At 33.6% G+C, this 27,468-nt stretch overlaps 1 protein-coding gene across 4 annotated transcripts in view; it reads left to right on the plus strand.

Annotated features, from left to right (window-relative positions):
* Positions 1-27,468, plus strand: part of LOC128996318 (alpha-catulin) — a 64,662-nt gene that overhangs the window by 8,731 nt on the left and 28,463 nt on the right. For all 4 annotated transcript variants that reach the window (XM_054421567.1, XM_054421568.1, XM_054421570.1 and 1 more), the window contains exons 2-3: positions 23,421-23,613; positions 26,456-26,616. In XM_054421567.1, coding sequence (XP_054277542.1) covers positions 23,421-23,613; positions 26,456-26,616 — 354 coding nt within the window. The remainder of the gene's footprint in view (positions 1-23,420; positions 23,614-26,455; positions 26,617-27,468) is intronic.

A 27,468-nucleotide genomic window follows, 5' to 3' on the forward strand; every position in this document is an offset into this window, starting at 1 on the left:
CAGGATATGGTTGTTGGAATCCAGATTTTTTATTGATTTGTATATTTCAAACTCCTCCAAGACGTCCATTTTATTTCCCTTTTGACAGTAATGTAGTATTTGCAGACCGGTGTTAATGTCATTCATATCGTGATTACAGTCAATAAGGTGTTGGGCAAATGTTGATTTTTGTGTGTCTGTTCTCGGGTCTGGGCGGTGTTCTTTATAGCGGGTTTTAAATGCTCGACCCGTTTGTCCAATGTAAAAGCTCGGGCATTCGGCACAATTTATTTTGTAAATTCCTGTTGAACTGGATCTATCGGTTTTGTTGTTATGGCTATTGTCCTTTAAGATATTATTTACTTTGTTACTTGTTCTAAAAGATAAGGTGATGTTGTTGTGTTTTAGATGTCTCTTGAGGTTGTATTGGATGTTTTCATTGAATTCAACACAGACGTATTTTTTATCAGGCTGACGGGGTTTTGTTTCGTTTTTCCGTTTGAGCTGGTTACCGATGAGTTTATCAATTAAACCATCTTGGTATCCATTTGAAGCGGCAATAAACTTGATAGTTTCCAATTCTATCTTGTAATTCTCAGTATTTAGAGGGACATTTAACAATCTGTGAATCATACTATTGTAAGCAGCTATTTTTTGTGAGTAAGGGTGGTAGGAAGTTGCATGAATCGTTTGTGTTGAAGTAGTAGGTTTGCGATAGATGTTGTATGATAATTTTTTGTCTTCAGTTTTTTCTAATGTTAAATCTAAAAAGTTTATCTTGTTTGATTTTTCTACCTCAAGTGTGAATTTCAATTTAGGTGCGATGCCGTTCAAGTAGTTTTGGAGTAGTTCTAATTGCCTGGCATTGCCGTTGAACACTACTAGAGTGTCATCAACGTATCTGAAATAAGATACTATTTTTCCTTTATATTTATTTTGATCTGAAAATATGTATTCTTTTTCAATGTGATTTAAATAAAGATCGGCTAGTATGCCTGATAACGGGGAACCCATTGCAAGGCCATCTGTTTGGGTGTAAAATTTATCTTCAAAACAAAAATAGTTTTGGTTTAGTACTTCTTTTAGTAATATCATAACTTCTGTCACAGCTTCTGGTAACAAATTACTATCGTTCAGATGATTTTTTACAATCGATAAAGTTTTCTCAATTGGGACGTTCGTGTAAAGGTTTACTACATCGAACGATGCTAATGTGTTGTGCATATTTACATTGATGTGTTTAGTTCTTTCAATCAGTTCATAGGAATTTTTAATACTATAATTGGTGTCAAGGCTAATATTTTGTTTTAGGATTTTTTCCAACTTTTTGGCCAGTTTGTAGGTAGGTGCAGACGTGTAGTCGACCAATGGGCGGATGGGAGTGCCTTCCTTATGGACTTTGGGCAGACCACGCAGGACAGGTGCACGTGGATTCATGCACTTTATCTGTCTCATCTCATCGGCCGTGAATATTATTTTACTTTCGTTAATCAATCTCTTGGTCCTTTTTTGATAAATCGCTGTGGGGTCTTTGTTTAATAGTTTTATATCACTATCACCTAAAAAGTTGTTTACTCTATTTACATAGTCATCTTTATACATTATCACAGACGAATTGCCTTTGTCAGCTTTACAAATTATTGCATTATTTGAAGTAAGTTTATCTTTAATTTTCTTTAGAACGAAACTATCATGTCTGTGAATGGGTGAAATGGGTTTAGAACTCCTAGATTTATGTTTATTTATAAGGTTAACCATTGAAAGTCTGGTGATGTTTTGAGCTTCATCATCTGCGATTGCTCTAATAGCGCACTCTGCGTCAATTAAGCTATTAAAAACTTGATTTTTGTTCATCTTGGGTAGGTTAGGTGCATCTGTAAATATGCACAACACATTAGCATCGTTCGATGTAGTAAACCTTTACACGAACGTCCCAATTGAGAAAACTTTATCGATTGTAAAAAATCATCTGAACGATAGTAATTTGTTACCAGAAGCTGTGACAGAAGTTATGATATTACTAAAAGAAGTACTAAACCAAAACTATTTTTGTTTTGAAGATAAATTTTACACCCAAACAGATGGCCTTGCAATGGGTTCCCCGTTATCAGGCATACTAGCCGATCTTTATTTAAATCACATTGAAAAAGAATACATATTTTCAGATCAAAATAAATATAAAGGAAAAATAGTATCTTATTTCAGATACGTTGATGACACTCTAGTAGTGTTCAACGGCAATGCCAGGCAATTAGAACTACTCCAAAACTACTTGAACGGCATCGCACCTAAATTGAAATTCACACTTGAGGTAGAAAAATCAAACAAGATAAACTTTTTAGATTTAACATTAGAAAAAACTGAAGACAAAAAATTATCATACAACATCTATCGCAAACCTACTACTTCAACACAAACGATTCATGCAACTTCCTACCACCCTTACTCACAAAAAATAGCTGCTTACAATAGTATGATTCACAGATTGTTAAATGTCCCTCTAAATACTGAGAATTACAAGATAGAATTGGAAACTATCAAGTTTATTGCCGCTTCAAATGGATACCAAGATGGTTTAATTGATAAACTCATCGGTAACCAGCTCAAACGGAAAAACGAAACAAAACCCCGTCAGCCTGATAAAAAATACGTCTGTGTTGAATTCAATGAAAACATCCAATACAACCTCAAGAGACATCTAAAACACAACAACATCACCTTATCTTTTAGAACAAGTAACAAAGTAAATAATATCTTAAAGGACAATAGCCATAACAACAAAACCAATAGATCCAGTTCAACAGGAATTTACAAAATAAATTGTGCCGAATGCCCGAGCTTTTACATTGGACAAACGGGTCGAGCATTTAAAACCCGCTATAAAGAACACCGCCCAGACCCGAGAACAGACACACAAAAATCAACATTTGCCCAACACCTTATTGACTGTAATCACGATATGAATGACATTAACACCGGTCTGCAAATACTACATTACTGTCAAAAGGGAAATAAAATGGACGTCTTGGAGGAGTTTGAAATATACAAATCAATAAAAAATCTGGATTCCAACAACCATATCCTGAATGACAAACTCCAGTTTAAGTCAAATATAATTTTTAACACGCTACTGCAACAAGGAAACAAATCTGATCAGCTGACCACAACAGATAACGAAGATAATTCAACCAGATAGCGCTGACTTGAACCCTCCACCGACAGTCTGTTCCCGCTCGTGTACCGGCAATGTTGCATATTCATGATAGGCCTATCAAATTACAAGTATTTATTTTTTGTTTTTATGTCGTACGTGTCTTGTAAAAATGTTGTGTCGTGTAATGTGTTGTAACGAAGCTATTCAAGCGGATCTACATCTTCCTGTATTGAAGTGTTCGACAATGGCAGCTCGCCGAAACATGTAACACACGTTGACGAAAGTTACTTTTGGAACTGATAAAGGTATTGTAAAACCAGATATTTTATATATTACAGTTCCGGGGCTACAACAATGAATTTTACTTTTTTAAGCTAAACTCAATGCCGCAATCCATTTTTTGTTATCAAGTTTTATTTATGAAATATTGCAATTTTTTTGTAAAAAATGTCAATATTTAAAAATCAAAAAATGAAAATGAAAAACGGATCATGGAATTAAGTTGAGCTTAAAAAAGTAGTTAGAAATTATGGGTCACAACACCCACTTCATATTTAAAATAATTTATCACATTTCAAAATGGCGGATCCAAGATGGCGGCCGAAAAAAATACATCAGTCATAACCAAGTGAAAATAGGTCAACAATTACTGGTAGTGTATACTTATCTTTATCTAGCGCTATTTTGAGATTATGGTCTTAGTTTGTACATGCACAATGTTAAAATGGGCTAAAAATAAAGTTTTGAAAAGCCCTCGTAACTTTAGAAAGAATCAAGATTTTTAAAAACAGTTTGCGGCATTGTAATTAGGGTAAAAATGTAGTTCGAAATAATGGGTCACAACCCCACCTTTACATTTGAAAAAAAAATTTTGCATCCAATATGGCGGATCCAAGATGGCGGCCGGAAATGACCACCTTGTCAAAATGAAGTACTTACTACCCAACAATGTTTGGAAGTGGTCTGGGATTGATATTTGAAAAAAATGTAGAAAAAGTTGGGGGGGGGGACAATTAAAACTCACCCTGTATACTCATCCTTCATTCATATTTGGGTTAAAATACAGTTGCATCCCCATCTTAACTATTAGTAATAGTATAGTAAGTTAGTATTCGAAGAATAACATCCAAACTTGATCAAACAATTTTCTAATAGGCCTATGTGAACACTAAGTTCTTTCAATTCTATTTGCGCAAAACTTCCAAACCCGGGTTGTTGCAAATGTCAGATCTATAAAGATAATTGTTTGCACAAAGTGGGCCTTGGAGGTTATGTAGAAGAACATGCAACGGAACTTGCAACAATGAATTATTCATAGCGCGCATCGTACAACTCATTGATTACAGCTACAAACCAACTCATTATTTAGCTCGGCTTTGTTGGCAATACAGCCACGGCAGTTCTACATGCAAATGGGATTGTAAATTTTGGGATTTCCATTTTTATAGAGGTGTGCTCGAATTTTCCAATAGTGACACAGTCAGGCAATGTTTAAGCCTTGCAAGATAACTTTTCTTTGATTCTTGAAAGTTTAAAGGTATTTAGTAAAGCCATTTATTGTAAAATATGTATGTTTAGTGTGTACTCTAGGTTTGTATGACTTTTATGACATTTCTAAACATTATTGTCTAATATTACGAATTTTTGGATTATGATAATGATTTTTGTAGACAATATACACAGTATACATTAGTCAAGCATTAATTTGAAAGTCAGTAGGTCTACAATATGGTATGTACGTTGAATTAGTGTCATTCATGAAAAAATAAAATGCTATACAGAGTCAGTGATTAAAAACAAGACTAGTATAGCTGTTGCTGTGAGTATCAGGTTCCTCAAATTTCAATTTTTATATTTTTTTTATATGTTTGGTAGTATATTTTTCAGAAAACCTTTTCCAGTAGTTATGCATTGTTTTCTTTTTATAGAACTCAAAATTATGTCTCTAGGCAGATAATAATTTTTCCCAGTGTTGGTTTTATTTGTGGAATTTTAGATGTCTCTGCCGCATTGCTTTCAGCAAACATTAGGCAGTCCTTTTTCGTTAATTCACTACCACTAGTGGAATTTGGTTAGGTTAGGTTTTTATAACTCTACTATCCTAACTTAACCAAAGTTTAATTCACTACCACTTCTATTGCTAACACTCTATTGCTCTAAAAACTAGTGGTAGTGAATTAACAGAAAAGGTCCCATTAGGCCTACTGTCTGTTAATAGAAAAATACATGTAACCCATACACACTTAGTTTATTTCTTTAAAGTGGCCCTAAACTGACTCATCAAATAGTAACTTTAGCTTGGATCTAATTCTTTTTTGTATACCAAAATGTTGTTTAAAAGTTTCCTTTTGTTGTGGCACAATAAGTACAGACTAGCGGACCTGGCAATCGTGCGTAATCTAGTCATTATTATATTTATCTAACTTGCATTTATTTGTAAATCAAGAGATGGGATATTTATTATTTACTTTGTATTGTAAGTGACTTAGCCTATTGCTTCGCTTAATGGCCTAATAAATCATTGAATCAGGAGAAGAATGATTTGTTTGTGTTCTTTACTACATCCTTTCAACAATAACATCAATTAATCGACTAGTAATTACAAACAAATACATCTAATTAACTCAACAAAAAGGAACTAAATTGCAAGGTAATATTTTAGATGATAGAGAGACCCTAGGGATCCACATTAGACTGCTAACCACCATGTAATGGCACTGCACATATTGGATCTGTGATTTAGGTTGGTCTGATATTTGGGTTGCAGCCAGCCAAACAGCCGAGATCTATACTGTTTACATAGCAGAATCTCTGGTGGTACTACTGTCAATAAAACTACTGTTGTCTCATCCCACTGAATTTCGGATTAACTACGGATTGGTTTAATTGGATTTGTTGATTTGAGTTGTGTCCAACTAAATTTGTATAAATAGACATGTGATTGGTTCATAATAGGCTCTATTTTTGCAAACAATATGGTCAATGATTAGATGACGTTACTAAACCGTGTAAGACTTCAAAATCAATAGTCTCTAATAATTTTTCCTACCCAAACATGAAGCAATCTGCTAATGTGTGTCTATGTGTGCCCCCCCCCCCACTCAAAATTTTTAAGGGACACTTTAATAAACGGGCCCCAGCCCAGGGTTGCAAGAGTAATAGGTTTAAAGAAAAATCCCCCCCCCACAAACTGTGGGCCTGAATTTGAAAGGATCCTAAGCTATAATTAACAATCCACCAATATGTCTATGAAACTTATGCTACAGTAGCTAGCTTTGTCTGACATAATCAAGTTGTTATTGCGTATTGGAAATCTAGACCCCCATGCATGTAATAGTAGCCCACAGATAGACTACAATGTTTTTCATAAAAAATTGTATTTGTTTGTATAAGCAATCAGGGCTGAAAGATTAAAGTAGGGGCAATTCCACATAATGGAATAATAAACTGTATCCATCTGGGAGAAAATTTGACAATGTTCATGTTCAGTACATTAATGTTGGTCTCTTCAGAGACCCATTTTGTAAACAAGGCCAGGCTCATCTTGGTTTAGTTACACCCCTGATATTAATAACACAGATTACATCATGTTCTTTGGGAGCACTGGTTGCTGTTTGTAAACAGTAAAAAGTTTATTGCAGATTCTCTCAACACATTCAACAAATAACGTTGTGATGATTTCACTATTGACAGAAGTTTACACCATACTCTCCCACATATATTACAGAGTTGTGCCTGGTTTTGGAATACCATTGAACATAAATAGTAGTGAATCTAGTCACCAATATAATGTAATACTAATGCTGTCAATTGCCTACTTATTTCTGTTGGCTTTGTCAACTTTTTAACCAACCATAACTTAAAAGACAACTTACTGTAAGCTACAGAATTTTTTTGTTTTATCAACTGTCATTTATCAAACTGAAGGAAAAAATTAAAGCTAGTTCATAAAGATGAGATCTACTTCAGCATCAAAAATTCAATGGTAACATGTTAATTAAAAAAATTAAAATTTGTAACATGTTTTTAACTCAAAATTGATGTAGTTGAGTTGTGCAACCACAGAGTGTGCTAATATAAAGTACTGATCTCTGACGAATCCACCAACATTTTAAACAAGCCAAATTGAAAGGGAGACTTACTGCAACCTAGCATATTTTATGTCACACCTCACATCTTCCATCATGGAAAAATGTTATTTAAGACCACACTCTTTGGGCTCTGTGCTGTGGGCAGCTTATTCAAATATGTTCTAGCTGAATCTAAAGCTGCTCACATCTACAGCTGATCGGCTGATCCTTATATCCTATACTGTTTTATTGAGCAATGTTTGGTTGTATGTGTATGCTTGCTTGCACAAAGATATCAAAAACATCTTCGACGATTTACTTCAAATGTTGTAATAAATTATATCTGGCCTAAAAACGAGTTTAATGAGGTTAAAACTGCCAACAAAAATATAAATACGTAAAAAAATTAAATTGAAAGTCAAAATTTTTTAACATTGGCCTTATGGGTTGCCAAGTAACCATGTTGGTTGAACAAAATAACAAGTAAAATGTTAACAAAATACTTGGTAACATGTGTTTATAACAAGCCATCCACAGTATCCTACTAATAATATTATAAATGAGAAAGTTTGGATGTATGGATATATGGATGTATGGATGTATGTTTGTGACAAGTGAACGCGAAAAATACTGGTCGGATTGGGCTGAAATTTGGCATGATGATAGCTGACATTCCCGATTAACATATAGGCATATTCTTATTTCAAAAATCCTTTCGGGCTCCGCCCCAGTGGCTCTGGAGTTTCCCATGTTAACCTAATGAGAAATGGAATTATTGAATCTTAACAGCTGTTTCAATTAAACAAGTTGGTCCTGTTCTATGACGTTCAATAGCATTCAAGTTACAAGGATTACCAACAGGGTGCAGCACTATTATTTCTTTTACATTTATGACAACAGCTAATTTGCAAACAAAAGATGAGTGAGCGTAGCGAACGAACTTCAACCTGGAGGCGAGTTAGCGAAGCGAACGAGCTAAACTGAAGGCAAGTGAGCGCAGCGAACGAGCTAAACTGAAGGCAAGTGAGCGCAGCGAACGAGCTCCAACCTAAAGGTGAGTGAGCGTAGCGAACGAGCTCCAACCTAAAGGTGAGTGAGCGTAGCGAACAAACTTCAACAAGGACGTGATTGAGCCATGCGAACGAGATAATCTTGAAAATTAAGAAGTTAAACGGGGCAAAGCCCGTGGGTTACAGCTAGTACTAGATAAAATTAAAAAAATAAAGAACAAAGGGAAAAACATCAGTCTTTTTACACTAAAAATTATTCGATATAGGTAACAATAGTTCCGATCAAATACTGATTATTTTGATTGGCTTTCTCCTACCAAACTTAACCCCCGAAGTACTGAGGCAATTTTTTAAAAACTTGGGTTTGAAATAAATATTTAAATAATATCAAAATACAGTATATATATTTTATGTTAGTTAAAATCCAAAAAAAAATTTCAATCAGCTGTTTTAATATAAACAAACAGTCAAAACAATGTTTATGCAAGTATAGGCTATTAGGTTAATGCTATTGAAATTCCATTTCAAACTTCGATAATAAAAGCCAAAATTAGCTGTTACTAAAACGTGAGTTTCCTTTATATTGCCTTTAAAATGGAAATAAACTACACTGATCTCGGTCCCCCGGTACCTACTTAAGCATCTAAAAGTCAAGTGTAAGAGTGTTGTAACAAAACCTTCCTGGTTGGCAAATGAAATTCCTCAGCTTCAATACACAACTTCTAAGGTAAAGTTGTAATTTAACTAAGAACTCAGAAACATTTCTAAATTAGTTTGTGCAAGTCAACACAAAGTTTCGCTCTTTATTTTTGCAACAGATGGAGGTTCATCAATAACGAGCATGTGGATATTTTTTAAATCCCTATGGAAGGTGTAACGATTGATTATAACGTTTTGGTAAATGATTAGGCCTACATTAATTTGTAAATTTCTTTCTGTTACAAAAGTAAGGAGTGAAACTTTATGTTGACTTGTAGAAACTAATTTAGGAATGTTTTTAAATACCTCTAGGCGAATAGCAACTTTGGGTAAGAAGTTGTAGTTTTATTCCTGCTCTGTGGAATTTAATTTACCAGTGTTTCAGACACAACTCTAACTATTTTGAGAAACACAATAACAGCTGTGTTGTTTGAATGTTTATTGTTGACATTTTCCATCTCTGATTAGCAAAACATGAGTTTCCCAAGTTCCCTTTATCATTAACTTACCATCACCAACAATTGACATTAAACAAACAATGCGGTTTAACTATGTATTACTTAGTACTTCATTGATCGAGTTAAGAAATTGTATGCCGATGTTGACTTATGATCTAATGTTGTAAAAAATGCATAAAAGAGTTTTAAAATAATAGCCCCACTAAAGTAAATAAGAAATATATTTTATATCAAACTGTGCAATGGTATACATGATAATCGTAATAGTATCTTTTCCTTGACTAAACTTTAAATAATAATTTTCCTTTGGAACTCATAAAATTACAAACCCAATTATATTTATATTCTGTGATTAATGAATTGAAAATGTAATAATTTTAAGAACAAATTTTAGTCTTTCTTTGTTACTTTTTGTAAACTTATCATACCGCATGTTTTAAATGAAGCAACAATCTATGAATATTTAACAATGAATAAGTGTTAGCGCTACAGCTGAACTTTATGGCCACATTCTCGATTTGGTTGGTACTCTGCCAAATACCACATACAGGCTACATGTATGAAATATGGTGTCAATAAGGCTTAGAGGGGGTGTATTATTACTTTTTACTGTGTGCAGTGAACATTGGTCTAGTTATGAGGCTAAAAATTAAAAATGAGTTTATGATAGGTAGATTTTTTATGTTTACGTTGGAAAATTAATGCATTTGTAATTTATGTCTTTTTATTATACAGGGTGGCTGAAAAGTAACTTGCCTCCCCCCCCCCCTTAACTTTTCAACCATATGAGATAGTTGAAATCGGTTTGCGGCAGCCTTCTTAGATATGAGGGGCTATAATATAATAATGATGGTTAATTTTGAAAATTTTGCGCTTAGTAAAATTTTGAGCTACCCCCAGAGTGAAAATTTTCAAAATTAACCATAATTAATTATTGTAGCCCCTCATTTCTAAGAAGGTTGCCGCAAACCGATTTCAAATATCTGAAAAGTTTCAAAAGTAAGGGGGGGGGGGTGTAAGTTACTTTTCAGCCACCCTGTATTTGTTTGGATTAGTTCATAGATGATTGTGTGTTGGAATCTTCTGTCTAAAAATATTCACTCTTCAATTTAATTTTATCCATAGTATTTTGTTCAGACAGTATATGCAGTCTGGGTACCAAAATTTGTATATTACCTTGAGTTTTGTCTCTGGATTTTAACGTAGTTAAAATAAAGTTGCCGAGTTTTAGTTCTTTGGTAGCCTAAGTTACTCTTGTTGAAAACCAATGACATGGGTTTTATAGTTCTTGCTTTTATACCTTGCAATATAGTTCTTAAACGTTGTTTCAGAACTATAAAGAAAGATGGGTTTAATTACAGTTTTGTAAGTTTTTAGACAATGATAGAAGTTATTCAAGGGGATGAGGTTCATTTGTCCGAGTTTTCAACTGTCCGAGTTTGTTAAAAATTACAAAATTTGTCTACTGTACTTTTTTCAAAATTAAGGTCTGATTTCCTCTAAAATGTATACATTTTGTCTTTTCTACATTGATTTTATATATCAGTTATCTACTAAAGTTTTGAAGATCAAACAAACAAAACTAAATTAATATAGTTAAGTTCACAAACAAAAAATCCTGTTTTTCTTGAATGTAAAAGTTGTTACTGTAATTAGTACATCATTAAACTCACTGTGAAGCCTCTGGGGATTGTAACACAAAAGTGGGCTAAAGACATGAAAAGCTACTTTAAGTTAAATACAGAACTACTTTTGTAATTACTTTATTTCGTCTTCAGGGTCGTTATTGTCATCCTCATTAACCAACATAGTTACCGAACAAAGAGACATTATTGTTACATGCAAACTTATAATCTAAACTAACTTATTTGACAAGAGTTTAAAAACCAGATACAGGACAGTTCAACTAATTTTAAGTGGTTTAAGAGTTGTGTATGGAATTTAGTAAAAATTATAATTCAGAATTCACATTTGGTTACTAAACTTATTAAAAAAAAGAATCATGGTGATTGAAGAAAGCATTTTTTTAGTACAAAAGTTTTTAACTAAAGAGGCTATCTATTCTGGGGGCTCGCCGGAATTTTATCCCTCTGGAATTTTACCCCTCGGATTTTTACCCCTCGGATTTTTACCCCTCGGATTTTTACCCCTCGGAATTTTACCCCCGGAGTTTTACCCCCAGATTTTTACCCCTCGGAATTTTACCCCCGGAAGTTTACCCCCAGATTTTTACCCCCCAAAATTTTACCCCCTAGCCCATTTTAGAAATTGAATGATTGATTTTCTTATTACTGTTTTTAATTAATTGTAAACATTTCATTACTTAGTAGCCTATCTTTATTTATTTATTTTGTAATCTCAACTAAGTAAACAGAATTCGCTGTTTTATTTTGATCATATTAATCAACAGTTGGCTTTAAAGATTGAATCCTGATACTCAAATCTCAAAATTAAAATTATAAACTGTTCGATTAGTTAATGTTACAAATAAATTAAGATAGGCTACTTAATAATAAAATGTTTACTACTAAAATAAAACTGAATGAAGATAATTAATAATCATTCTCACTAATTTATATATCTGGCCAGGGGATAAAATTCCGGGGGTAAAAATCCAGGGGGTAAAATTCTGGGGGGTAAAATTCCGGGGGTAAAATTCCTGGGGTAAAATTCGGGTGGTAAAAATTTTGGCCGTACATTCTAGGTTTTTAGCGAATTTCCCTATAGGGAAGTACCGTAGCTATTACCGTAGGTGGCACGGTAAGACCTAGACCCGGGACCGATTTACTTTTTCATTTTGATGTCCCCAGAGGCCAAAAACACCATTCGTTCAAATTTTTATATATGTATATATATATATAGACTTTTATATATATATATATATATATATATATATATATATATATATATACGTCCGTGAACGCAATAACTTGAGTAATTTTTGTCCGATTTTGATGAAATTTGGTTTAAAGGTGTAAAGCGGGATAAACTTGAATGAGTTCGCGAACCAGCATGATCGGACCATGGGAACGGGGCTTTACGGGGGGTTTTATGGGGTAAAAATTGGTTTTTCTCACTTTTGACCCTCAAAACACAAAATTTCCCAATTTCTCTTGAGACCTTTTTAAAGAGCTTAAAAAAACAATTAATTTAGTATATAAAAGTATTTTTGTTCGGTTAATAGTAATGGAGAAAATTAAAAAAATTGTAAATTTAAAATTCCCATGTTATTCTTATGGAGAATATTGTCAAATGTTGTAGTTTGCTTGTTTATGGATATATTTTGTATTTTGATCAAATATTTTTTTTTTGTACTAAGCTATCAATATTTTACAAAAAAAACACACTTTATTGGTTTCCTTGTAGCAGCAAACCTAGGTACTGGTTAAACCTAATGTTATTAAAATATATTTAATTGAAAATCAATTAAGACAAATGGAAATTCGCTTAGTCGGCAGGTTTGCTGCGGCGGGGGTATTATAATTTAATGTGTTCTGATTAAATTCACAACCGTGAAAATATATGTTTAATTCCGCGTTTAATCCATCGAGCTGATGTCGCGAAACTCAAAAGATCGCGGCCGGAATTTTACTCCCTGGTTTGTGACGTCACGTTTGCCCAGGGGGTAAAATTCCAGGGGGATATAAATCCGCTACCCCATGCTGGGCTGTGTTTTATGGCCACATTCTAGATACTGTATGTGGTTGATATTGAATTGAACCAAATACTACATTCTGCTACATGTGTGAATATTATGTCTCAAATTATTATTGATTGTTATAAATTCAAATACAGTACCTAACATTTTTATTATTTCCAAAAAGTTTTTGGTGCTATGAGTAATCACGCCACTAATACAGTAGACTTTGTTTATACATTTCAAACTGAATATAATTAGGTAAGGTAGAATGGAGTGGGATTATTTAAGTAGTTTTATTGCTAACAAAGAATACCTCATTTTAGCTAGGACCGTTTATTTTAACCCAATTATCAAGAACTGAGCTGTTTCAGTTCTGTTTTGAACCATTAAAAAACATACTGATTTTGAACCAGCAAACACTAAATTATCAGCCGAACACTTTAAATCAGTAGTATATCTTCCTAAACTTAGTTCACAAAAACCTAGTATTTGAATCAAATTTTCAATACAGATTTCTTTTAAAAAGTACTCAATGGTAGAAAAATATCCCATTGAAAGTGTCAACACAACTCAACCATTTTGACCATCGCTGAATGCATTGTTGAATGGGCTTGTTTGTGTGGAAATGAACAAAACATCTTTTCAGACATTAATGATGTGAGCCCATCTCCATGACATCTCACATAGAGATTGTCCTTGTATAATGACTAAGGCTGAAATGCACATTTGTATGTTGTTTATGAGGCTTTCAGACCCCCTAAGTTCCACAAAGTGGTTTCAAAATCTCCCCTTGTTCCCCCTCTTTCCCCCGAATAAACCCTTCCTTTTCCTGCCTCTCTTTTCCCTTTGTAAAAGTGATACCTCATTTGCAATATCAGGCCACTTTTTTTAAGTACTGCACTTTTTCTCATCTCGTAATAACCATTGTGCTAGTTTAGTACTTTGTATATTCTCAAAAGTTCAGTTGTTATAAGTATTTAACAATTGAACTTGGAAAAATCAAATGTACACTCGAGATTGAACACTAGGGTGCAATTGTTTACAAAATGAACGGTTTTTGTGGAACTAAGCTTAAAATATTTTAAACTAGCAGAGTACCCGTTCTTTGTACGGGATTGGTATATATAATGCTTATTGCAGTTATACTCAAGCTTTGCAATTGCAATGGGTGGAGGACACAGTTTGATAAAATTTGCCTTTTAGCGAATTTCCCATATAGGGAATAAGCTATTACCGTAGTACTCATGGTAAGACCTGGACCCGGGACCAATTTTTTTTTTCGTTTTGAGGTCCCTAGAGGCCAAAAATACCATCCGTTCAAATTCATATATATATATATATATATATATTTATATATATATATATTTATATATATATATACTAGCTGACCCGGCGAACTTCGTATCGCCTAAGTTATAGGTTTCCCCTAAGACAGACCGATGGAAAGAAAGTACCGTTACGTTTAATTTTCAAGATGATCTCGTTCGCATCGCTCAATCACGTCCTGGTTGAAGTTCGTTCGCTACGCTCACTCACCTTTGGGTTGGAGCTCGTTCGCTACGCTCACTCACCTTTAGGTTGGAGCTCGTTCGCTGCGCTCACTTGCCTTCAGGTTAGCTCGTTCGCTACGCTCACTCGCCTCCAGGTTGAAGTTCGTTCGCTACGCTCACGCACCTTTTGGTTGCAAATTAGCTGTTGTCATAAATGTAAAAGAAATAATAGTGCTGCACCCTGTTGGTAATCCTTGTAACTTTAATGCTATTGAACATCATAGAACAGAACCAACTTGTTTAATTGAAACAGCTGTTAAGATTCATTAATTCCATTTCTCATAAGGTTAACATGGGAAACTCCAGAGCCACTGGGGCGGAGCCCTTTTAAGAATTTCGAAACGGGAAATAGTTTACGTCCGATTCGCATACCTACAGAATTTACACACCAAATTTCATAACGATCGGTGAAGTCGTTCCGGAGGAGTTTGCAGACAAACACTGTGACACGAGAATTTTATATATTAGATATTTATATATATATGTGTCCGTTAGCGCGATAACTCGAGCAAAAATGATCCGATTTCGATGAAATTTGGTACAAATGTGTAAACCTACGTTTATTCGAACGAGTTCGCGAACCAGCATGATCGGACCATGGGAACGGGGGTTTATGGGGGCTTTTATGGGGTAAAAATGGGTTTTCCCCATTTTTGACCCAAAAAACATAAAATTTTGCAATTTCTTTTCAAACTATTTTATAGAGCTTAAAAAAACAAATAATTTAGTATATTGAAGCGTTATAATGCGCCAAATGGTTACGGAGAAAATTCCAAAAAAATTTAAATTTAAAATTCCCATGTTATTCTTATGGAGAATAAGTAAGAATAACTGTTGTATCAAATTTGGAAAATGTTTTTATTTCTTACTAACTATTAACATTTTACATAAAAAACACTTTTACCCCCCCCCCCCCCCACTGTTGCAGCAAACCTAAGTATGTGTTAAACTGATTCTATTTAAATAGGGAATAAATGCGATATTTTTAAGGAGACATTTTAGTGTAAATCCAATCAGGCTAATGGAAATTCGCTTAGTCTGCAGGTTTGCTGCGGCGGGGGTATTTTAAATTTACAGTATTCTATAGTATTACACATCTACCATAGCCATAATGTTCTACCATTTTACCTAAACAATAGAGAAAAATAAATTATCAATTCGCAAAATATCACAAATTATTCATGAAATGAAAAACATATACATAACTGTAAACAATCCTACTTTGACAGTTCTCATTGCGAATCACAGTTTGTTGTTGCTGCTTAGTTCAAATTATCTGTTTTCATAAATGCAAAAAAAATATAGTGCTGCACCCTGTTGGTAAATCTTATAACTTTTTAATGCTTTTCCATATCATAGAACCAACTTTTTTAGTTGAAACAGCTGACTAAATTCTTTAATTCCCTTTAAATATGAATACTCATAAGGTTAACATGGGAAATTACAGAGCCACTGGGGCGGAGCCCGAAAGGATTTTTGAGATAAGAATATGCCTATATGTTAATCGGGAATGTAAGCTATCATCATGCCAAATTTCAGCCCAATCCGTCCAGTGGTTTATGCGTGATTGAACTTCAAACAAACAAACAAACAAACAAACAAACAAACACACAAACTTTCACATTTATAATATTAGTAAGATTTAAAAGTGTAAACCTACTTACTTTCAAACCCCTACTTTTTATGTTAATAGATCAAAAAGAATATGATAACATACCTTAGTGTAGCAATAACATAAATTGCTTCATATTGATGCTTCACGAATGACATGTTTTACCATAATTTATACTTCAACTTTAGTCAAGCCTCTTTATATGTAGCTTACTATATAAATTACATAATGGAACTTTGAGCAATACTTTACAAAACGTATACAACCTTTCTTTAAAACCAAACATAAACCCTCCTAAATCTACATAAAGCGTCACAAACATCTTTATCGTGTAAATAAACAAACACCATTTCATTGTACTTACCAGCTGTTTTATTAACTAAATTAAATTAAATCATGTAAACTTTGGAAGCATTCCAGGCGTAGCCCTTTGGAAATCAGCCTGTGGGGCAGAGCCCTTTTTGGAAGTTCGTCCATATAAATACTTTTCGGCAAATCTACACACTCTAATTAAGCTTCATTTTGATGTGCTATATGCCTATATTTTTATTTGGTAAATGGCCGTTTACATAAAATTTGATTGTATCACTTTAATAATATAATAGATTAGCTGTTTTCATAAATGAAAAAATATTAGTGATGCGGGTGTTGGTACATCTTATAGCTTTTAATGCTTTTGCATATCATAGAACCAACTTTTTTAGTTGAAACAACTGACTAAATTCTTTAATTCCCTTTAAATACGAATACTTATATGATGGTTAGCATGGGGAACTACAGAGCCATTGGGGCGGAGCCCTAACGGATTTTGAGATAGGAATATGCCTATATGTTGATTGGGAATATGTGCTATCATCATGTCAAATTTCAGCCAAATCCGTCCAGTAGTTAGTGCGTGAACCAACTTCAAACAAACAAACACACAAAATTTCACATTTATAATATTAGCATTGATTGACTGTTGGATAAAGATATTAGTAAGATTTAAATAGCATTATTATAGACTACTTAGGTTTCCTGCAACAGGGAAGGTAATAAAGGGGTTTTTAATAAAATATAAATAGTTTAATATGAAATAAACACATTTTCCAAACTTGATCAAAATATTTCCATAAAAAAACTGCAACAGTTTAATTATTCTCCATAAAAATGACATGGGAATTTTAAATTTACAATTTTTGGAATTTTCTCTGTAACTATTAGCGCATGGTAGATAGTGTAATACTATAGAATACTGTAAATTTAAAAAAGCAAATTTTATCAAACTGTGTCCTCCCTTATTGCAAACGCAAAGCTTGAGTATAACTACAATAAGCATTTTATACTTATATTCCAACCCCGTACGAAGGACGGGTACTCTGCTAGTATATATATATTCTCGTAATGACTCAAAAATCTTTGTATAAAAATCACAGTAGTAATTAATTAAAATTCCAAAACTGAGTCTTATTTATATATATTTTAATATTTAGTCAACAATCTAATCAACAATGTAATATTGTATTTGCCTACATTTCCCCAAATAACCTGTGTACCTGTTTAGTTAAAAAGAAATTGTCTAAACATATATATCGTAATTTATAATCAAAATTTGTTCATTGGCTTAAAAAAGTTATAATCCAAAACAAGTTATACATCTATATAAATAAACATGAATCCCTTTTTTACAGTATTCCATAACTCGAGAACCAGTGCACGGAATTGGATCATTCTTTTTTTTTTCTTAGTGCCAGAGGGGAAAGGTTTTTATGTTATGAAACATACAATCCACCCAACCGTTATATTTAGTAATTTGATTTTAAAAATTAAACAAATTGCATTATAAGGGGTGATTAAGGGGGTTTAATAAGGGGGAAATGTTGACATATAATCTTAAAAGAATTGTGTACTAGGTAATTGTATAAATAACATTGTATTGGAAGATTTTTGCCCGTACTTAAGTTATACAGATATTTTGTACACAAGTTTATGACACTATATAAAGAGATTTCCTTGGCTTGGGAACCAGCCAAAATTTGTCTCGACCCAGCTAAAGTTTTATTTGTGTAATCTGACAACTTTTTGGTTTTATTTGCTATTCCAACTTAAAACAAAACTTACAGACCAAACTGTTGTCCGATTTTAATAAAGTTTTGTATTTAGGCACTAGATAACTAATCCATGATATATCCAGAGTTTTTTTTATGTTTTTGAAATTTTTATTTCTATTGGTGATTGTTCCATAAAAACCCATAAAATAACAAAAAGTAGAATATGTTATTGAAAATGGCCTGAACAATTTTGATAGAAATTTTGTATGTTGTAGCCCTTATGAACAAAATTATACAACTCCCATTCCTGCAAAAATTACAGTTCAAAAGTTATTATTACTTATGTTATATCCCCATTAAACCCCACAAAAAAATCTGATTTTAGGAAAAAATGCTGGTTTTGATTAAAATTGCTGAAACATTTACGGTTCAAAAGCTATTGTAACTTATGTGATTTGCCCTATAAAATATCATAGTTACTCCCACCGCTTACCCATGATAAAAGTTGTTGACAAACTAATTAGAGAAAATATGTATCAGATTGATGATAGCATTTATTTTAAAATTAATTTATCAGATAACAGAAAAAAAACTTTCCAGGAGCTTTAAATTAGGTTAATGCATGAATTTTGATTTGTTTATAGTTTAGTACCATATTCCCAAAATATCACACAGCTAGGTTATCAAATGACTGATTCAAATGGGTTACTAACTTCAAAGAACAGAGGGATTCATAATGTTGAGTTGGCCATGATAGTCGCCAATGAACTTTAAACTTTGAGAGCTTCAGAACCATCATTCCTTAATCGATTCCGTTGGGTTGTAAAGCGGGCAAATCAAAGCTATCAGTAAATCAAAGCTATCAGTAAATCAAAGCTTTCGGCAGTAAACTGTGCATCACCGATGAGCGATGAAACTCATGAAAGCGTAATGGCGATCTGATTGGGTTCCTTGGAGAAACAGATGAATATCATTGTTCATCTGACTTCTCATAAATAGGACGGTGATAACACTCTCTCTGTGTAAAATTACATTTTAATTCCACAGGGAGGAAAATCCGTGAAGAAGTTTACAGTAAAAATAGTTTGAAACAAAACAAACATTAGGTAATGGTTGCTTTGTAGTGTATAACTTTTTCACAAGTATTTAAAATGTTTTATAAGATTACACTATGTTTACCAATATATTAATATTTTATAGGTAGAAAATGTAACTTTGCATGGTCGCCATTTCATTGAAAAGTATTAAAGTATAACTAGTAAACACGTGTAGCTCGAAATCGAGCAATTGCAAAGAAGTTAAGTAGTTATTTTAAAACAAATAAAAGTCATCATAATTTCCGGTGAGTTTAAAAGAATTTGAATTGAAAAATAAATAACACCCATTATAGCTGATCAAAATGTTAACAATTATGTTCTTCATAAGGATAACATGGGAACTTTAACAGCCACTGGGGCAGAGCCCAAGGGACTTAAAAAAAATGTAAAGTCAGTTTGCAAATCTACGCCACACGCTCTTTTCAATGGATAATATCGGTTAAGCCGGGTTTTCCTAGGCGCGTAGTCGGCCAGCGGAGAGAGGAACGCGGAGAGCGGACTCAGCTTGTCTTAGGTAATTTAATGTTACTGTTTTCCTAGCAGCGGAGCGGAATGCCATGTTAATTTCAATTCCGCTCTCCGTTGTCCGCTCTCCGCTGGCCGACTCCGCGTCTAGGAAAACCCAGCTTAAAGAAATGGCGGAGGAGTTCAACCGACAAAGTTTCATGTAGCATATTAGTTATATAGATTAATTATTAACTAAACTATTGCTCTTATTAATTAGGCATGTTATGTTTAATTACTCTCCAAAAATGTGTTAAGCTGGGTTTTCCTAGGCGCGGAAGCGGAGAGCATAGAGAGAGGAACGTGGAGAGCGGAAAAGAGATTAACATGGTGTTCCGCCCCGCTTCTAGGAAAACGGTAACATTAAATTGCCTAAGACCAGTGGAGTCTGCTCTCCGCGTTCCTCTCTCTGCTCTCCACTTCCGTGCCTAGGAAAACCCGGCTTTAGACTTAGATAGGAGATATTTAGCATTATTTATTGGTACTTGTTTTCTTTTATATTAAACATGTTTTTATGGCAGGCTTTGACTAAAATAACACTCTCCCTTAGCTTTGACTTTTACTCCCAGAGAGTAAAACGCCCTTTTTTAGTTCCTAGTTGTTTCATATTTTTGCATTCTGGTCAATTGTTCTACATATCAATACTGTAGTATAATGTACACTATCACAATCGTAATAGACCATTAGAACAGAGTTAATTTTATGTGGTTTCAAAAAGATTTTACTTGTTACATACGTACGGTACTGATGTTTAATCTATCTATCTATACTATTATAAAGAAGAGGTGGTGTCTGTGTGTTTGTATGAGCTAATCTCAAAAACTACTGAACCTACTGGGCTCAAATTGCACACAAATGAAGCTACAGTTCCGAGGATACATATAGAACTATTCCCGCTTCGATATTGTCCTAGGGCTCTGCCCCGTGGGCATTCAAAAATTTGAGGTGAGAGATTTAAAAGTAAATATTAATTGTTAGTATCCATGGTAACAAAGAACAAACCTACAAATTTTAAAAATGTAAACAAGCAGAACTAACTGTCAAATGAATTTTGATTTCACAATTCCACACAGCTGGTTGAAACATATTAAATACTGCACGAATATTAGAACAGAGAGGGTAAGGATTATAAATTTAAAATAATGATGTCACTAGCCCGAATGTAAACATTATTTAACCTCATGGTGGAAGGAAAAAACATAGGTGTGCTATTCCCACATATTCTGACGTCACTCGGATTGCAAACAAAAGATCACCTGATTGTAACTGTCAAATTAGTATATGTATTTGTTTTGATTTAGTTGTTATTGTTTTTATTATTATAAAAACAATAACAATCAAATCAAAACAAATACAGTACATACTAATTTGACAGTTACAATCAGGTGATCTTTTGTTTGCAATCCGAGTGACGTCAGAATATGTGGGAATAGCACACCTATGTTTTTTCCTTCCACCATGATTTAACCTCACTTAAATGGAGCTGTCAAACCATATGTTAATGTAATTTCATTAGTGTATGATTCTTTCAGTTACTTCATTTGTTTATGTTTATGATCTATTATACTGAGTTTGTACTAATATTTGTGAAATGCTGTAATAATATTTTACAGGGAACAATTCGTTGTAAAATAAATCATTCATGGATATAAGAAATAATTAAGATCCTATAATCATTGCCAGGCCATTATCCTGAGTTTGAGGTTTATTTTTTTGATTTATTTCTGTGTAAACAGCAATATAATCCCCCTGCCGCAGCAAGTCTATAGACTGAGTAAATTTCTATTTTCCTGATTATAATTTCACTAATTTCACTTTATTGTTGTAGAAAATTACCCTATTTTCCATATTTATTTATATTTTCCTATTTTTTCTATTTTTCGGTTTGTAACTGTTGTGATAGTTTTTTTGTTTACAGTGCAAACCATTAAACACGTTCTTTTACTGTACCTACCTTAAAATCTATCACTGGTTTTGTATCGTAGGTAGCCTAAATAAGTATGAACGGTATTAGTTAACCAAAACGTACTATTATCAAGTTAAGTTATACAGTTATATTTTGTTTCTGAATTAAATGGTAGGAGTGATACCATTTGGCATTTTCAAAGAACCAACATTGTCTCTTTTGCATGTGACAGATACATACTTAAGTAAATACGAAACCGATAAGGTTGAAATTTGGTGTGATGATAGCTGACATTCCCAATCAATATATAGACATATTCTTACCTCAAAACACTTTCAGGATCCGCCCCAGTGGCTCTGGCTCTGGATTTTCTCATGTTAGCCTTATGAGTATTCATATTAAGGGAATAAAAGAATTTTGTCAGCCATTTTAACTGTACAAGTCGGTTCTATGATATTAAATAGCATTAAAAGTAAGGCTTACCAACAGGGTGCAGCACTATTATGTTTTTTGCATTTATTACAACAGCTAATCTGAACCAACTAGCAACAAAAAGTTGTGGTACACAATGGAAACTTTACTTTTTCCATGGTTTAGGTGCAGTTGTAGAAAATTAGGGCTATGGTAGATGTGTGCTACACTATAGGATACTGTATAAATTTAAAGACCAAATTTCCTTAAACCGTGTCCTCTCCCGTTACTGCAATAAGCATTTTATACTTCTATGCCAACCCCGTACGAAGGACGGGTACTCTGCTAGTTATTAATATAAATGTTATTTTTACATGTGTTGTCTTAGCATTAAGACACTAATAACATTCTTAAAACAAACAAACAACTCATAAAATGAAGATTTAGCCATCTACCAGCATGAGCATTCATTTCCCTAAACAGGTTATCCTGGAAAGTCAGGAGAGAAGTTGTAGGCTATTGTGGAAGAACATGGCAGGATTCTTGCATATCACAAAATTAGGTACCAAAGTTTGACAATAATATTTCAACAATATATTTTTTCATTTTCACAAAATTATTCACTAGTCAAACAGGACATGTTTGGATCTAGATTAGAGCACATACAAGCCCATGTGAGTAAGTAAGTAACAATAAAACTCCCATGAAGTCAAATTTTGCTGAACATATCTTATCTTATCAACCAACAACAATTATTATTACACTAATTAACAAATATATGAATTCTGAAAGTGTTAACAAAGGAAACAGAATGGACTCACCCAAAGATTATCCTCATAGGTATATCAAGAAAACCAGAAAAATTCTAATCCCCTTCAAGAAACCCCATTTTTGACACAATATTACAATTACTAGTAAATCAACAGTCAATAAACTTTAAAATCCTGTCTCTTAAAAAACATCTGTAAAATCCAAATTTACACTGATCCAATAACATAAACAAAAGTTAAATCGGTTCTATATTTACTATTTTATTGAAGTTTGAAAATGGACCAAGTTACAAAAAACGGAACTTCAAGAAAATATATAAATTTCAGGGTGCACAGTTGTTTTTTTGATTTACAACCATAATTCAACAATAACCATAATAAACAAATACCGAGTGTCCCATAATAGTCCTCCCTGGTTAATTTTTAAATGGGACACTCGGGTGTATTAAAGCAATACATTGCTCCTCGACTTTCAAATCAATGTAAAGTGTTGTTTACAGTACAGAAAATAACAAGTGATTTTTTTCCAGATATCAACACTAGTAACACATAGAGAGCGAGGAGGGATATGTTCGGAACGGAGTGTCAGAGCCGTGGCGCGTGTCGGACAAGCCGTCAACCTGGCGGTCGAGAGGTTTGTTACCATCGGGGAGACCATCGCCGACGACAACCCGGAGATCAAGACGGAAATGTATCAAGCATGCAAAGAGGCCCGGGCAGCAGGTTTGTAACACGTTAAACTTTGAGATTCTACATTGACACTTCAAATTCCACAATCATAATGTATCCTAGGAGTGTACAACTGTGTTGCTTTACTAAAAGGTGAAAAATGTTTACTAAATTATTTCAAGGTTGGGCTAAGTTGAGTAAAGAAAATATACACATTGAGAGGAATCTAAAGATTTTTACCAGATTTTATCACTCTAACGAGTTATTACTAATCAGCAAGGGACCTTTTGTAGGATATTTATATCTAGGCCCAATGACAAAGATTATACTTCATATATGATGGATTATACACTTCATTTAAAAATATAATCTTTAAATCATTTGAAACTATCGGTTTCAAACAAAAATATTTTAAAAGCGTAATACTCTTTGTCTTAACCTCATATGCACATACTTACTAAAGTAATACAATAACAAGCCTTAACAGCGTTCCCAGATGTTCTCAGTAAGTCTAGAAATTGCATGTTATCTTATATCATATTTTCAACATTTAATATTAAATATAGTAGCATTGATTTTCAGGACACAAGAAAAAATATTTTTACAAGTATATCTTTATCCATCCCAACAGAGATAAGGAGGTTTGTACCGTTCACTTTCAAAAAGTAAAAATTCGATTGGCGTTGAAAACACACAAAGAAAATTATAATAATAATAACCAGCTTTCCTAGAACTCTGGTGGTGTTGTTAAATTACTTTATGCATATACATTAAGATTGAACTCAGTGTGATGCTATTAATTTTAACTTTTTTAAATCTAAAGCCTTTTCAAGTAGGTACCAAGGCTATTAAAAAATAATGTTTAAGATTTTGTTGGCCTGTACTAAAACTTCTTTATGATTGCCGTGTATCATATAAATACAAGGCGTATAAGTATTAAAGTGTAAGACCAGCCCTGCTTCTGTCTTTTACTGTAGCCTTTGTGTTCAAGGCTATTTCTTGCTTTGAAACCGAAATTATTTTAGCTCTAAGATGTTCCTAGTCTCAAAGAGAGAAATGTTTGACCCAGTTTTTCAGTTTGAAATATACTACATATTCCGTATAGAATTCTTCAAGTGATTAGGGTGAATTAGGAATGTTTAAGCATTGCTATATTATTTAACCAATAGTCAAAGGTCCAACACGTAGTTATTAAACTATACTTGCTTACAAATCATCCTAAGTATAGACTAAGTTCCACACAACAGGAAGAGTATCTTATTTGGTGAATTCTACGATGATTAATCACTACAGACTCAAAAGGCTCAGCAGGAGTGTCTCTATAAACATGAGCTTACAGCCACTCAACTCACAACCCCTTCATTTTCCATGCATTTTACTTTATTGATTTCCATTGAAGCAACTAGGGTGGAAAAATCGGGATTTGTCACACATAGTAGTGGGTGGTTGAAATTTTTGGGATATAAACTTAACTTAGCCCTATATATTGCTTGACAGTTATTGAAAAAATATAAGCACAAATTGACGAGTAGGTCTACTCCTATATAATTTAACATTACGGTATGTAGTATGTAGTATGGTAGGTAGCTGTAAGAGTTGGAGGGTATGATTACTCGTAAAGATGGTTGCTGGCTCAACTCTGAGAAAAGCTTAAAGCACGTTTTGATAGTTCCTATTTGGACCAAGTTGTTCTGGATTTTTGAGATTTTAACTAATGACACCTTTGATGGAACTAAACATATATTCCCACGTTGGAGTTAAAACATTGGCCTTAAATAGTGCAAGTAGACTAATTTGATCGTATTGTAAAATCTGTCTGTAAACTCTTCTGAAAGACAACCCTAATTTTTGCACTATCTCAAATGATAATCAATAAGGTTTGGTTAAGTTTTAATTTACTACTAAAGATAACAAAACAAATCATGAGTGTGTATTAGTGTTTGTATTTGGATTTGAGGAAATACAAATGATTCTATTTGGTCTGTATTTCCACAAAATATAAAAAATCTGTTAGCCTATTTTTGCAGCACACAGTGTTGTTTAAAACTGTAACTTACTTAACATAAACTTAACTTCAAGAAGTTCAAAGTTTTCTATTACATACTGCTGACATGTACAACACTAGTAAAACACTGCAGTGGTTAAGAAGTTGCAAACTCCATATTGGTAACATTATTGAACATTGGACAGAGCAAATGTGGTAGGATACCATCTGTTGCACAATGAATTTTTCAATACTGCCATCAGCAATACAAAACTACCATCTTATGTGTGGGCCATGACATTGAAAACTTCTCTGTCTGCTGTATAAACGGACAATAACTCTGTAAAATGCAAAATTTAGTTTTATCGTACAATTTGAATAAATAATTATCCCAATTGGTTTTGGCAGTGATTTTAATTTGTTGTACTTTCTTTATAGAAGAACAGGATAATATTTAGTTTCATGTGTTTTTTGGAAATTAAAATTTTCAAACTGTACATTTGTCAAAATTGACATAAATTGAGTCAAATCTTAAAAAGCAAATTCAGTACCCACACCAAATAATTTTAGTGCTGTTTTTATGATACAAACAACCCATGAAGTATTCATTAAACCTTATATTATTTAAATAGGGAATAAATCTAACAATTTTTAGGAAATATTTTTGCGAAACCCCAATAAGGCAAATGGAGATTCCCTTAGTGTGCAGGTTTGCTGCAAGACGATACTAACTTACCCTATGTATTTTAAATGTTTTAAACATTTCTCCTGATGTACTGTGGCCAGTCAGTACAATATTCAGGCAGGAGATAGATTATTGACGTCTATAGTCCGTGTCAGAAGATGACGTGATTGGCGTGGAGTGAGTTAGAAGATATTGGAAGATATAACATGACAGTGGGTTGGTCTCAGGTACAGCAATAGAGAAGCTGTGCGAGGCAGTGTTGGAGGACTCTCTGACAGACCGCGGTGCTGTGGTTCGTGCTGCGAGGTGTTTGCTATCGTCTGTCACGAGAGTCCTGTTACTGGCTGACATTGTCGTCGTCAAGCAGCTTCTCCTAGCTAAAGACAAGGTAAGGAAACCATCTAACTTGTACATTTTGAGATTTCTTTTAGTTGTAATGATTGTGTGAAAATAATTAAGTTGATAGTTTAACAGTATGGAGGTTTTTTTCAAGGTTATCTCTCTGAAACGAACACTTAAATCCAAATCCTAATAAAACAAGTTCGGTTGACACTTACGGATGATTGGAACAGTTAACCCTTTGCATTCGATTGACAAGTATAGGTCGCCGCCCGCCATTTTCCCGAGTGCTCGAATACTCTATGTACTATCCTCGCGGAAAAAAAGAAATACAAATCCACTTCAAAGGGTTAAAAAGTAGCAAATGCCTTATCAGAAGTACAATTTACTAATAACCAATCCTATCAACTTTCACCCAAGCTGTGCACTGTTTTTCCAATGTCTTTCCAACCAAGCCCAGAGACAGACAGGTATTCAAACACTCAATCGACTTTTCTACCTCTTTAGATCAATCCGCCATTGACCGACCTAGAGGGTCTTGCTGAACTATTAATAGTGATAAACCTTTCATTAGTTGAATTTTTCTAGCTTATATTATTGCAAGTGATCGTCTTCTGTTACTCATATTAGCTGATGTATGGATATTGAAGGTTTAAGGTAGGGAATCGTCGATTCCAAAAGTCATTTCTCGATTACTCGATTCCACTGATTCTTGGCTTTAGAATCGGAAACGAGAATCGACCGCTCAACATTAATACCTATTCCCGACTCGTCTGCAAAGATTCAATTCAATTCATGATAAATATTTCACATCCTCTTGTGCACATGCATGTGCGAGATTCGCGAAAACGGAAAATTACCACCAATGCCGTGATTGTGCATGACGGCGATAACGTTTTTG

Source organism: Macrosteles quadrilineatus, unplaced genomic scaffold (genome assembly GCF_028750875.1).
Source record: "Macrosteles quadrilineatus isolate MER2022 unplaced genomic scaffold, UCM_ALF_1.0 Scaffold_6__1_contigs__length_79288215, whole genome shotgun sequence".
NCBI lineage: Eukaryota > Metazoa > Arthropoda > Insecta > Hemiptera > Cicadellidae > Macrosteles > Macrosteles quadrilineatus.